Here is a 15,592-nt window from a genome sequence, read left to right on the forward strand (position 1 = left end):
GCATCAGTGTTTCTGAGATTAAAATAAGATTAATTTAATTTATTTGAGATAATAAATATTGTTCTAGCAACACTTTGACTGCTTTGGGAAATAACACTTGTCGTAGACAACATGGGATGACAGATCGTGAAGGGACATGTAGTCTGGCACATTTGTGACTCACCACAAATCACGATTTTATCAAGAAAAAAATCGCATAATCTGACATAGTGACTTTTGTAACCAACAATAAAAATCGTGTGATCTGACTGTGGCTAAAGGATAAGTTCACACAACAATAATATGCTTAAAATTAATTTTTTGCAAATATCTGTTGGGAAAAAGGAGTTAAATGCATTCTCAGCCCTTTAGCAAAGGTTTCATTTGGGTTGTACTTGCTCATGCTATTTAACATGTAATATTTGCATGTGATACAAAATGGTTTTCACAAAATGGTCTACGTTTTTTTAAATCACCGTCCTTTAAATGTATCCTAAAGTTCCTAACAATAGAAAAAAAGTGTGAATTTTCACCTAAGATCTGCATTTTTGTTTAGAATATCCAGTGCTGGGAATCCCCTGTGTAATAGCTTCAGGGCGAATTAGCCTGGATTTAGTGCTGTCTGATGCTGCAAAACACAAAGCAAAGTCAGTGAATGACTTTAAAGCAGTCACTAGGAGCTACAATGTCTGTAGTTGGTTCATCTGGGAAGCTGTTAGGTCATAACAGAAGGGTTTCCCTTACATAATATTTACTTACTGGATAATTATAAAGGAAAAGATGTCAGGTTCAAGATCAGTTTCTAAAAGCCAATGGACAGTGAAGGGTTAAGTGTGTTTCCTGCAGGAGAATAAATTAAATGTGGCCATAATCACATTGCAGGAATGCAGTCAGTGTACTCTTGTGAAACACCCCCTAAGCCCTGGCTCTGCTCCACACTCTCAGAGCCTCACACAAAGATGGCTTTGTTCTCTTCCCCCCTCTCCCCTTTCTCTCTCTTTCTCTCTCTCTCGACTTTTTATTTCTTTGCCTCCTAACTCTCATTTGCTTTCCTCCATCCCAGTTTTACTTTCCCTCTCTCAAACATCCAGTCAGCGTTCCACTTTTCCACTTTTACTTTCTCTCTTTCCCTTTTACTGAATTCCCATACCCAGTCCTCTGCTTTTATTTTGTTTGGAAGATCAGATTTCTGGGCTGCCATGTTTCATTTTGTTCACTTTGTGACATAGCTTGTTTTCTCTAGAATAGAATCTTAATGATTTTTAACGAAAATATGTTGCAGAATGTATAAACTTACCCATTTTCACACTGTCCCACCAAATATTAAAACTTCTCACAGACCCATGTTAGGCTGAGACTTTGAAGCCCTGTATCTACAAGATATCTGTGTTCCCATATGGGATAATAAGAAATATATACAGAATATATCAATGAATGGGTTATCAAAAATACATGTGAGTCCTTCCTTGTTGCTGATGACTTAGAAGCGACCTGTGATAACTTGTTTGCTTCTGAAAAAATGGCTTTCGTTTTCTTTCTTTTTTTTTCTGTGAGACACTTCAGGTTCATATTAGAGACATTGACAGATTTGTCTTGCTCGGAGGCGGTTCATTCTTGGTTACTGATTTACTCAGGTGTTGGGTAATTGTCTGTAAATTCTTTCCCTCTTGCCTGATCAGTCAGAGAGGAGATGTGAAAGAACTGGCGGGTTTTCTTCTAGGAACTGTCATCTGCTCGCATCTCTGCCTGCAGCTGCTGCTCTGTATTCCAGCCACACTTGCATCCATGTGAATATGGAAGCAACAAACGAAAACGTTTGTATTAGCCATGTTTTCCTTTACATTCATTCTGTTCACAGGTGGTGGTTTACCAGCTCCCTGGAGACGCAGTGTATGCGTGCGCAAGTACATGTGCCGATTTCTTTCTGTACATATCTGAGTGTCATTGTTGAACAGAAACCCCCTTTCTATTTAAGTGCTAAACAGAATGAGTCACCCTGTCACAGCTGCAAATGTCCATACACTCCCAGAACTCTTCCGCTTTCAGCAGAGAGAGCATTGCATACATGGATATCAACCCCCCGAACTTCTGAAAGTAAAATTGGCTGTGCAATCAACTTTCAGACTGTGAGTCATACGTAGACAGAGCCCTGTCAGATAGATTCATCTTGCTGATCCCTGAGGCCTTCCCTTCAAAGAATGAGGTTACGTTGAGGTATACAAACTCCCCTGACCCTGCCTCCCATAAAAGAACAAGCCCTCAGACAATGGTGTTTACTGTCAATGGCGGTCATCGTCCAATTCATTAAATTTACATCAAGATTATGTAAGGGCAATTACACAACTGCAATCCCCGCTTTTTGTTCTTCATATTTTGGCTCTGCTGAAAAGCCACGGTGTCCTCAAATCTCTACAGAGGAAATGGAGCATTTCTGAATCAGAACATTTTTTCGCTGATGTCCCCAGCCTTGGCTCACAAAGGACAAAACGAGGCCCTTATTAAGCTGCCCCCTTGCCAGGCCACATAGAGGATTTGCCCGTTCAATGGGATCTGCAGGAACAACGAGGGAACAACGAAACTCTTCATCCTGTCAGGAAAACATGGCCGAGGATCCAAGGCCAATGGCCTATTTTTTGAGAAGAATCCAAACAACGTATTTGAAGCCTGTAACATGGAACTGGCTTTTCTTGGGTCCACTGTGTCTAAGCTGAAGCCTCGCATTATCTTCACACAGATAAAGTTAAAACAAAAGGCCTTGGCTGACTCAATGTTTCCAGCAGGGTGAAGAGTAGCGGGATTTTACAGAGCTGTACCATGTGTCTTGGCCAGTACCGCACTGACTCATTATTAGCAATCAGCGTTGGATCTGGATTCCTTTGGCTGCTGTGGTTCTGCGGGGTAAATGCTCCCATGATTGTGAGACATTTTTCGAGCTGCTCATCTCTGTAATTTAGCAATTTGGTTTGATTATTGTGGGGGATTTGTTTCAACTGTACCCAGAATAGCTCGGGCCTAGGCATATATGAGGTTTGCTAATGATTTAAACTTCCCTTAAACTTTCTTCCCAAGTGCAAAAACACATTCTGGAAAGGCTTAAGGTTTCTTTGCGGCTCTGCTTTCTAACTGCCCTGACCGTCTTTCAGTCCCCCTAATGAGAAAAATACAATTTTCTGGACTGCAGTGCTCCTGGTGAAGGGGCCCTTTCTCGGATACACCAGCAGGTTTAACCGAGGTGTTCATTTCAAGAAACCTTTTATCTCCTCCTTCCAACCCTCCAGACTCCATCTGATCTCCATAAATCAAAGAGGCAGAGTCGAAGGGGTCAATGCAAGATTCCTCAAGAGGAGTCGTCTCTTGTTCAAGCTGTTCCCGTCCTGGTTCATCGAATTGGGCCTTGTCAACCGGATCACTTATTTTACATCTGTACTACTTCACGTTCGCTTGTTCTCTGGGTAACTTCTTGAAACCCTATGCTAATATCCCATTTGGAAATGGGCAGAATAAAAAATGGTGAGCGATAGGCCATGAACGCCCCTCCTGAGCTGCAGGTTTCCATTCGCTATTTCCTGTCTCGCCACTCTTGCTAGAACTTGCCCCATGTGTTCTGCTTTATGGAGTAATAAAAAAGCGTAATAGCTCTCATCTATTCTTGTTAACAGCACAGTGTGCGCTTGTCTGAGTGTGACAAAGGGTGAGAGAAAGGCTGGATATGAAGTGAATTTGGAGCGGCCCCCCCTTTAAGGCATATGTAAACATTTACAGTTTGTCTCAAGCTGCTGGTGTGATTACAGAGGCTGTACTGTACAGAGGCAGTCAAATGGAAAATGCAGAGCACATGAGTATGAGTGGCCTACTTGCTGGAGAGCATTTCCTGACCACTCTTCACGGTATTAGCAGGGCGCTGCCTCTCCAAATTAATGTGCTACGTCTGATATAGAGGATTGTTAGGAGATCCAGTCAACATCCGTCTACACTCTGCTCAAGTATGTTTATGGGTTTGCTTATCTCCAGATTGAGTAGATGCCATAGTGCAGGGAGGGGATCAGACTTGCCGGCATAGAGTGACGCAATGGAAACAGAACCAAATTAAGTAAATAATTATGTTTGTAAGCAGCGTGTTCATGCTTTAGAATACCGGTCATGTGAAGTCACCAGTCACAATTTTGAAGCACTCATCCAATACAAACCCTCTTGTTCTGATGTGTAATGTGTTTTTGCTGGTTGTTATTGTTACGGGGAACTGGAGAAATCAGTCATGCCTGTTATTACTCCAAGCATGGAAGCAGTCAGGGTGCGGGATGCCAATATCTCTCTACAGAGATTGAGCTAGCTTCAGAATAATACAGCATATGTGAGTCTTAAGAGTCCATGTGTAGTCAAAATGTTCATTGTTTGTTTTCCTAACGTATTATTATTCTTTGAGTAAACAATTAATCAACGCAAGTTAATCCAATCCAAATGACCATTTGCTTCTGCAGTTAGAGTGGCAGTCCTTTTCTGTTGGCGTCACTTTGATGGCTCCAACCACAATTTTCTTAAACACGACCCCCTTACTGTTTGTTTAATACCATGGAATGATGCACAAAAAGAAAGCCCTGCCCCTTACTTAATATTCTGCTTCAGTTGGAAGTGCATTAGAATACTTCATGTGAACGTACTTTTAAGAGTGATGGACTTCATTAGTTTCCTGTGCAAGCTTGTAAGTTGATTTACAAATGAGCTAGACTACCAATTGGCGAGCCTACAGGGATCCACACTCAGTAAAGCCCTGTTGAAGTTTGCTGTTGATGTATTTGCCTTCTTTTATAGGGCCTCATCATGAGGCTTGTGCAGAAAATGAAACAAGACTTGCACCCAGCCTCGCGGGAGACGTTTTTCTCATGAAAAGCCAGTGCTTGGGCATCGAGAGGTTTCATAATAAGCATCACGGCCACAGGAATGACAGTAGCAAAACATAGCTGGATGTGTACTTAGCCATGTTCTACATTGTCTTCCCCCACAAACCTGGCCACATTAAATTTGGCTCTCATTTCCCTCAGCTGCTCACTAGGAGTTTGTTTGCTTGGGGTTTTATAGGAATTCCTATTGGTCAGTTAACTGCTTATGTTCCTCACCAAGACTTAAAGTACATTAGATTATAATGGAGGTTCAGGCTGCTGTGAAACTTTTTTTTTTTCTTCCACAAACTTTCACGCAGATTGATGCCTGCATGTGTATCTGTGTACAATACTGTCATGATCTCAGTCTGTGCCAAATGCAAACCAACCCCTATTTTTCTTGTCAAGTCTCTTTCGGGGTTCTTTTTAGTAGCGTTTAGCGAAACCTAAGCCACTTAACTCTAATCACGTAAAGTAGGGAGACAGTGGTCAAGACCATAAAGGGTCACTCATGGGGCACGGTGAAAGGAGGATCTGTATGATTAAGGAATTTTTATTTATTTATTTTTTTGTTAAATGATTTTGATTTCTCAAAAAAAAAAAAAAAAGACCTGAATTAATCTCTGCATTTTATGAAAAAGCCTAAAGATCTCATATTTTAATTTACTGACGTTTAGGTTATTACTGCCATTAGTGGTGGTAGGCTATTAGCAACTTATAAGGACCTCTTTTGTTTGTTTTTCATGTTTACATTGTGATTGATCTTAGAGTATGTTTACGCATATTTATTTATATTTCTACATTTATTTATTTGTGTGTGCATATGTGTGTCTGTATACTGTATGTATATATATATATATGAGCAATATCACACTCGTAGCAGTGCGATATGGCTGTATATCGGCACTGTTGGGAGGCGTGCGTTGGCACGTGGCCGCAGGCCGAGTGCTTTAGCGCCCCCACCAGTGCCGATATACAGCTATATCGCACTGCTACGAGTGTGATATTGCGTTTATACAACAGTTTGATGGCATAATTGTGTATAAAAAAACAAAATCAAACATGGAGAGTCTCAAAAACCCTTTTGTATAAGGAACTACTTTCTACCACCTTGGATTCAAATCATAAGCTGACAGTTTATCAGCTGAGCAAGCATCTTTTAAACTTTCGATCTGTAGTGTCTGCTTTTTGCTGGCTGAATGTGGGTGGAGTAATACACAAAGGGTAAAGAGGCTGTACAGGTGCTGATATTACTTAAATATATCACAGCTATCAGCCAATCAGACTCGAGAGCCAGACAGAACTGTTGTATATATATATATATATATATATATATATATATATATATATATATATATATATATATATATATATATATATATGTATATATGTATGTATGTATGTATGTATGTATGTATGTATGTATATATATATATATATATATATATATATATATATATATATATATATATATATATATATATATATATATATATATATATATATATATATATATATATATACATACACACACACAGTAGAAGTCAGAAATATTAGCCTGGCTAAATCATTAGCCCCCTTTTATTTTTTTTCACAATTTATGTTTAACAGAGAGATTAACTAGGTTAATTAGGTTAACTAGGCAGGTTAGGGTAATTAGGCAAGTTATTGTATAATGATGGTTTGTTCTGTAGACTATCAATGAAAAAAAATAGCTTAAAGGGGCTAATAATTTTGTCCTTAAAATTGTTATAAAAAAAATAAAAACTGCTTTTATTCTAGCCGTAATAAAACAAATGACACTTTCTCCAGAAGGAAAAAAAAAACATTATCAGACATACTGCGAAAATGTCCTTGCACTGTAAACATTGTTTGGGAAATTTATATAAAAAAATTGGGGGGGGGCTAATAATTTTGACTTCAACTGTATATAGTTTGGGGTTAGTACGATTTTAAAATGTTTATAAATAATCTTTTCTGCTCATTAAGGTTACATTTATGTAATGATGAATTTTTAGCTTCATTTTCAGTCACATGACCCTTCAGAAATCACTCTAAAATTAATTTTCATTGTTATTATCATTATTATTATTATAATTATTATTATTATTATTATTATTATTATGAATGGTTATAGTAATAAAAGCAATAATGACTGATGCCTGACTGAGTAATAATTTCATTTGAAACTATATACAATAAGTAATAAATAAATATTTGATAAATCACTATTTAACAATTTACATTTTATAAATGTCACCTTGATGGAAATAATTTTATTTATTTAATTTTTTAAATAAAATGAATAATTAAAAAAATATAATATACAGTTAAAGTCAGAATTATTAGTCCCCCTTTTAATTTTTTTTCTTTCTTTTTAAAATATTTCCCATCTAATGTTTCACAGAGCAAGGTAATTTTCACAGTATGTCTGATAATATTTTTTATTCTGGAAATAGTATTATTTATTTATTTATTTATTTATTCCGCCTAGAATAAAAGCAGTTTTTAATTTTTTTAAAAGCCATTTTAAGGTCAAAATTATTAGCCCCTTTAAGCATTTTTTTAAATAGTCTACAGAACAAACCATCCTTCTACAATAACTTGCCTAATTACCCTAACCTGCCTAGTTAACCTAATTAACGTAGTTAAGCCTTTAGATGTCACTTTAAACTGTATAGAAGTGTCTTTAAAAAGATCTAGTAAAATGTTATTTACTGTCATCATGGCAAAAATACAATCAGTCAGTAATTAGAAATGAGTTATTAAAACTATTATGTTTAGAGATGTGTTAAAAAAAATCTTCTTTGGGTTAAACAGAAATTGGGGGGAAAATAAAGCAGGGGGGCTATAATTCTCACTTTAGCTGTATGTATGTATGTATGTATGTATAAACATTGTTTTTAATATTAATGTTTAGATACAGACAACTGTAATAAAGCCAATGTTGCCGCTTTACAATATTATATTTGTGCATATACATTAGATTAGTCAGCACTGAAGCCAAATCTGGAGCTTATCTAACAAAATAACTTAAAATAAAAAGTACACCCACATTTTTATATTATAGAAAAATGTTAAATACAAATTTATAAAAGATGAAAAATCAAGAGAAGCAAAAAAAATAAAAAAAATGTAGTTAAAATTTTGTAGATTGTAAATTTTATTTGTTAGTGTATTTTTTTTTTTTTGCAATATTTTGCCTAAATTTAATTGTATTATCTTTCAATTTCTAATATGTTTGGTGACTAAAGTAATATTTTATCAAGCATATCCGTATAATAAATCTGTTTTGTTTAAATGCACCAAAATACATTGCCTACTGTATATTCACTGAGAAATGGATCAAAATATTAATTTTCAAAATTAGTAATTATGCTGAGCACCGTAGTTAGCCTGCAGTTTTATAGTATATAGCAGGGATGTCCAAACTCTTTCCTGGAGGGCCGGTGTCCTGCATAGTTTAGCTCCAACTTGCTTCAACACACCTCACTGGAAGTTTCTAGTATATCTAACAGGAGCTTGATTAGCTGGTTCAGGTGTGTTTAATTGAGGTTGGAACTAAAATATGTAGGACACCAGCCCTCCAGGACCAAGTTTGGACACCCCTAGTATATAAGAAATGTGATGTTTCCTTTATAACACTGTCTTAATGAGCAGACCGCTAAACTGTTTTAGATTTATTAAAGCTCCCTTTAAAAATAAAACTTTTTTTGTTGGAAAAGTAAATAGGTTAAATATAATATAATATAATATAATATAATATAATATAATATAATATAATATAATATAATATAATATAATATAATATAATAAATTATAGGAGGGCTAATTATTCAAGGGGGTCTAAAATAATAAAAAATATATATATAAATATATATATATATATATATATATATATATATATATATATATATATATATATATATTTTTTTTTTTTTTTTTTAAGTTAAATTATAATAAATGATAACATATTATATTAAATAACATTTAATAAATTATAATATAATATAATAAATTATAATAAAAATTATGTAATATAATATAATATAATGTAATATAATATTATGTGGCGCAGTAGGTAGTGTGTAGTGTTGTCGCCTCACAGCAGGAAAGTTGCTGGTTTGAGCCCCAGCTGGGTCAGTTGCCGTTTCTGTGTGGAGTTTGCATGTTCTCCCAGCCTTCGCATGGGTTTTCTCCGGGTGCTCCAGTTTCGCCCACAGTCCAAAGACATGCAGTACAAGTGAATTGGGTAGGCTAAATTGTCCGTAGTGTATGAGTGTGTATGGATGTTTCCCAAAGATGGGTTGCAGCTGGAAGGGCATCCGCTGCGTAAAACATATGCTGGATAAGTTGGCGGCTCATTCCACTGTGGCGACCCAAAATTAATAAAGGGACTAAGCCGACAAGAAAATGAATGAATAATATAATATAATATAATATAATATAATATAATATAATATAATATAATATAATATAATATAATATAATATAATATAATATAATAAATATAATATAATAAATATAATATAATATAATATAATATAATATAATATAATAAACTTATTGTTTCGCAGATTAATCAGTTTCATGTTTTCATGTTTTCCAGAGAACATGAACCCAGAAAGCTTTTCAAACCGAGGAACAGATCCAGGACTTCAGCCAATCAGAGTGAGGACAGGGTTCATCTTCAACCTTCCTCAGGCTGCTCCTTCTACATGCTGAAAACCTCTCTGGCTGTTATTGCTTTACATTTAAGGCCGGTAAACAAATGTCAGGACTGATGTTTTGGATGTCAGCTAAACGCTCAATGCCGTCCATTATCTCAAGATAACCAAGTGCAGTGATCCATTCGACCATCAAGGTTATTTCGATGGTCATCTGATGACAGAACATTCTCGAATGTAATATTCAGCGCAGGAAAACGAAGTGCTACCGTTGTGTTTCTTTCAAGGACAAGCCATGGTTAAACATTGCTAGAACATGTGGTGGATCAGCAGCTTGTCCTTTATGGTGACAAACAGCGAAAGACATAAGAAGGACTCTACAGGTTGACGGTCAAGCTTCTGCTCGGTCGAACATTACCTCTAGTTTTCATCTAGTTAGAAAACTGCACCATCAGTCAGCTATTGATTGACAGACCTATTTTCTCTCTCTCTCTCTCTCTCTGGTTGTATGATAAGACAGCAGTCCTGCACAAACGCTTCTTGACCCTGACTGGCCGTTGCCATAGCTTCAATTCCCATGACTCCTGTTCCCATGGTTCCTCTGCCTTAAAGGGAAGTTAGTCTGATTAAATGAACAATGGTGTTATTTTGGGTGGTTCCTTCTTTTTCTGCTTGTTTTGCTTTTGCTGTGTATGTGCACATTGACACTTATTGTCTGTCAACTTTATATTTACGGAGCAAGTTCTGCTTTTGAAACTCTTTTAACACTAATAAATCGCAAACCTCTCACTGTTTTCATTTTATTAGCAGGTTTTGCTGACGGTGCGAACGATGGTGACGTCTGTACCTCTCCTTCTGCAGATAAAGTCGGTTGTGACTTTACTCAACCTGCAGTGCTGAGTAGGTGTTTTCTCTGTCTATCTTTCTCTTTCATCCTCTTTCGGTCTATCTCTCCTCCCTTCCCCCACATACGCAGGCTGATAGGCTGTGAGTTGACGTGTTTTGACAGATCGTTTTAATGCTCGACCTGTGGCGATATCGCTGCCTGTGTCTGTGCCGAGAGGAGGAAAAGCCTCCTTCCTTCCAAATAAACTCCTTGATTTCCTGCACACCACAGAGGGAGATGTAAAAATAAGAGCAGAGGATCACGAGATTGGGACACAGTTGTAAAGTACAGGGTCAGCTTGATCCTTTACATCATCAGATATGTTTTTTGTGTATCCGGTCATAAGAACAGTTGAGTATCATTTGGGTTTTTCATGCTACCACTGTCAAATTAATACTTGAACAATGCAGAAAAGTGAACATAAATATAAAAATATTAGCAAGTTATAATCACTTAACATAGTTTGGTAAGACTTTAGTTTAAATACTAATTCTCACTACTAGTTTATTTGTACTTATATATTATTGATATATATTATATATGTCGCCTATCCAAGTAGAAGTCAAGTTATTATTTGTTGCTCTTACCACTCAGATCAACCACAAGACTTTTGTCAGGCAGTGTAAAGTACATATTCTGCATTATTTTATTTTGCATCCTTAATCCTACCCAATACCTAAATCCAACTACTAGTTTATTGGCTATTAATCTGCTTGTTAAGTTGTGATGTATGAAATACAGTTTCTGGGTCCAAGCTGCTACCCATTTGAAATGAGAAATTGCTCATTTATGACCACTTTCTAGTCAAATCACACATTAAAGTGACTTAATTATATATTAAATCATGGTGTACACAACAGTCTCTGGACTTGCTGCATTACTGACACCAATGCTTTAACAGTTTATAATAAAAAGAATCACTTTCTGGCCATCAGATATTAGGCATATATATATATATATATATATATATATATATATATATATATATATATATATATATATATATATATATATATATATATATATATATGTGTGTGTATATGTGTGTATATGTGTGTATGTATATATATGTATATATATGTATATATGTATATATATGTATATATATATATATATATATATATATATATATATATATATATATATATATATATATATATATATATATTAGGGCTGTCAAAACTAGCGCGTTAACGTACATAATTAATTTGAAATATTTAATTAAAAAAAAAAAAAAAACGCAGTTGCAGTTTTTTTTTTTTCCTGTTGTGTCCGAAGTGTGTTTCGGGATTTTGGGATTCACGTGTTCATTTAAGATAATCAAAAATCGCTGTTTACATGGTAGACTCTTGATCAGTATTATCTTAATCATCAAATCTAAGTATTAGTGCCCATGTGAATCAAAGTGCCAGATGAATTTGCAAGCTGTCAAAAACATTTCTCTGCCCTTAAGCTGCGTACCTCAAATGTTTCATCAAGTTTGACATATTTCCCCCCCTTTTGTAAAGTGTCTGCTTCACGTTCCTCTGTCAGAATATTTGCGTGTTAAATACAGCCATACTTTAGAATGCTTACTTTAAGCAAATTTGATGAACGCGATTGTGCGTGTTGATGAATCTGAAGGGATCCCTCTCTCTCACCGGCACTGCGCTCGTTGTCTTTCTCTTTCTCTCTCTCTCTCTCTCTCTCTCTGTGTGTGCATGTGTGTGTGTTTGTTTGTGTGTGTTTGTAGTCCACTTAGAATCCAACATGGAAAACATTTTTGTTTGTTGTTGGCATGGATTGTTTTGAAATTCAAATGGCACTTACATGCCTGTGTTTTTACTTCAGTAATAAATAAGGCATTTTGTGATTATTCATGACTAATTATAAAAAAAAAAAGTGTAATTAATCACGTGAATTTTTTAATCATTTGACAGCCCTAATATTTTTGTTCCCAATTTCTGTTTAATTTATGTTTCTAAACATAATAGTTTTAATAACTCATTTCTAATAACTGATTTATTTTATCTTTGCCATGATGACAGTAAATAATATTTTACCAGACATTTTTCAAAACACTTCTATACAGCTTAAAGTGACATTTAAAAGCTTAACTAGGTTCATTAGGTTAACTAGGCAGGTTAGGGTAATTAGGCAGGTTATTATATAATGATGGTTTGTTCTGTAGACTATTGAAAAAATATATAGCTTAAAGGGGTTATTAATTCTGACCTTAAAATGGCTTTTAAAAAACTTTAAAACTGCTTTTATTCTAGCTGAAATAAAACAAATAAGACTTTCTCCAGAAGAAAAAATATTATCAGACATGCTGTGAAAATTTTCTTGCTCTGTTAAACATAATTTGGAAAATATTTAAAAAAGAAAAAAAAAATTAAAAAGGGGGCTAATAATTCTGACTTTAACTATCTTCAACTGTATAATATTTATAATATGTGTAAACTGTATTCTATATGTTGTAAACGTCTTTGCGTATAATGACAGTTGCAGTACTAATATCAGCAAAGTAGTCCAAAGTCATCAATACTTTTGCAGAAATGTGATTATAATTACTGCATGTTTTGACCTACCATGAGATACACATGGCATACACAATGCAGTTCACCATAAATGTTACATTTGACATAATAGCTACATTACAGTCATGCAATAATTGCAGTAGTTTGCACTTTTTCATAAAAGCTATGATTAATAAAAACGTATATGTTCGATAAAAGAATCTTTCTCATATCCATTATTCTCCCCACACTTGTGAATATATTGTGTCTGGTTTTTACTATTTAACTTTTTTGTTTGTTATCTATTAAATTGTTTTCAACTATGAAACCAGCTAAATTGTCCAGTGTGAGTGTGTGTGGATGTTTCCCAGAGATGGGTTGCGGCTGAATGGCCATCCGCTGCGTAAAAACAAAATGCTGGATAAGTTGGCGGTTCATTCCGCCGTGGGGACCCCAGATTAATAAAGGGACTAAGCCGACAAGAAAATGAATGAATGAATGAAATTGGCTGTACTGTATGAGTGTGTGTGAATGAGATGTGTGTGGTTTGTTCCCAGCACTGGGGGTTCACAAGTAAATGTACTCTCAGTGCTGGGTTGTTTGTAAGGGGATCATAAAACATATGCCGGAGTAACTGGTGGTTCATTCCACTGAAGGAAAGTGTGGAATTATACAACTGATCTCCGCTTTGTGTTAGGCTGCTGATAAGCCTGTCTGGCTTTATTCTGTGATAACAACCTCCTGGACATACTTTATCCCTGGCATAAAGAAGCGGTCTGATCATCACAATAATAAAGATATAATAATGTGCAGCGACGTTAAACATATATGCTGGGTAGAAACACAGCCAACGTTTCAATACTAACCTACCACATAAAAAGAGTAGAGGACACACACATACATGGCCCAGGGCTTTATTATTCTTAGTGAGAAAAGATAGCGCTGCCGAACGCTTTGACGATTATCAGTAGATTTAAATTAGCCTTGATTCCTTTTTTTCTTTCTTTCTTTTGTGGAGGTGTATGCTTTTGAACTGATAAGTCTGGATACTTGTGACCTGAAACAGTTCTGTTCAGAGCCTTTTGTTTTGTTCAGCTTTGCAAGGCTCATTTAGTTATTGCACAGTCTTGAGGTTAAACCAACAACAGTTTGTTCCACGAGCTCAAAACTCGCCGAAATGCCCCTTCTGTGCCCGCATTAGTGAGAATCATTTCAGTCTTCTGACATTATGAACTCCTCTTTGTTTACTCATTGGCCTCTGAAACACTCAGAGGGAGAAAAAAAAGAGCTGATAGAGGAATTACAAAGTCTATGGTGCGGGTGTTGCTCAACTTTGCGACTTTGGCCTTATTCCTCTTAAAGGCCCAGTGACCCACAGTCCCCGTGTGAATAGACACTGTCTGTTCTTGACTGAATAACCTCTACAAGTACAGTATTTCAAATTCTAGATTGCTGCAATGCTTTGGCATCTACTTTTTAAAGGGAAAAAGGAACATGCTGTTGAGTAAATCTTTCAGATGTTCTGAATCTAAAATAATAACATGCCTTTTGTTGGAATCTGACTTTAAATACACTCACTGGCCAGTTTATTAGGTACACCCATCCAACTGCTTGTTAATGCAAATTTCTAATCAGCCAATCACATGCAGCAGCTCAATGCAATGGAGACATGAAGACGATCAAGACGATCTGCTGCAGTTCAAACCGAGCATCAGAATGGGGAAGAAAGGCGATTTAAGTGACTTTAAATGTGGTATGGTTGTTGATGCCAGATGGCCTGGTCTATGTCTTTCAGAAACTGCTGATCTACTGGGATTTTCATGTACGACCATCTTTAGGGTTTACAGTGAATGGTCCGAAAAAAAGAAAATATCCAGTGAGCGGCAGTTATGTGGGCACAAATGCCTTTTTTTTCAAATGCCAGAGGTCAGAGGAGAATGGCCAGACTGGTTCAAGCTGACAGAAAGGCAACAGTAACTCAAATAACCACTTGTTACAACCACTTGTTACAAACTGAGGCAACAATTCACACAGACTCACCAAAATTGGACAATAGAAGATTGGAAAAATGTTGCCTGGTCTGATGAGGCTTGATTTCTGCTGCGACATTTGGATGGTAGGGTCAAAATTTAGCGTCAACAACATGAAAGCATGGGGGTCCAATCCATTACTAGTAAGGTGTACCTAATAAAGTGGCCAGTGAGTGTATTTAAAGCAAAGCCAAAATTTCATCCAGTTTAAAAAAAAAATAAGAAGAAACAAAGAATAACAGTGTTTCTGGCTTGTCTTTAGTAAGCAGAATGGACATTAGTAATACCACAAATGCCATTTCTCTGTGTGTGTGAAAGATGAATACACTTTTAAGATAAAAATGATTCATGTGGAGGCCAAACTGAACGTTTATTAGTGATCACTCTAGTCTTTAGTGTCACATGATGCTTTAGAAATCATTTTAATACACTGATTTAGTGCAGTTAGTAACACTCTACAGTCAGTGCTCTTTTGTTAGCAATAGTTACCCTGTAAGTGCTAAGGCAGTCTTGATTAACATTAATTTAACTTTTAACAAATTAATTTTATTAATTGTTTATTGGAATTAACTGAGCTGTTTGTTCATTAATACAATGCATTCATTTATCTTCTTTTCGGCTTAGTCTCTTTATTAATCAGGGATCGCCACAGCAG

The 15,592-nt window shown here is 35.7% G+C and overlaps 1 protein-coding gene across 4 annotated transcripts in view; it reads left to right on the forward strand.

The window, feature by feature from the left end:
• rad51b (RAD51 paralog B) overlaps nucleotides 1-10,312 on the forward strand; it is an 88,292-nt gene extending 77,980 nt beyond the window's left edge. For all 4 annotated transcript variants that reach the window (XM_087296562.1, XM_087296561.1, XM_087296563.1 and 1 more), the window contains 1 exon segment: nucleotides 9,466-10,312. In XM_087296562.1, coding sequence (XP_087152688.1) covers nucleotides 9,466-9,474 — 9 coding nt within the window. In that variant the 3' untranslated portion in view covers nucleotides 9,475-10,312.
• Nucleotides 10,313-15,592: the final 5,280 nt, after the last annotated feature.

The sequence above is a fragment of the Danio rerio genome, chromosome 20, assembly GCF_052040795.2.
Source record: "Danio rerio strain M-AB ecotype USA chromosome 20, GRCz13ab, whole genome shotgun sequence".
NCBI lineage: Eukaryota > Metazoa > Chordata > Actinopteri > Cypriniformes > Danionidae > Danio > Danio rerio.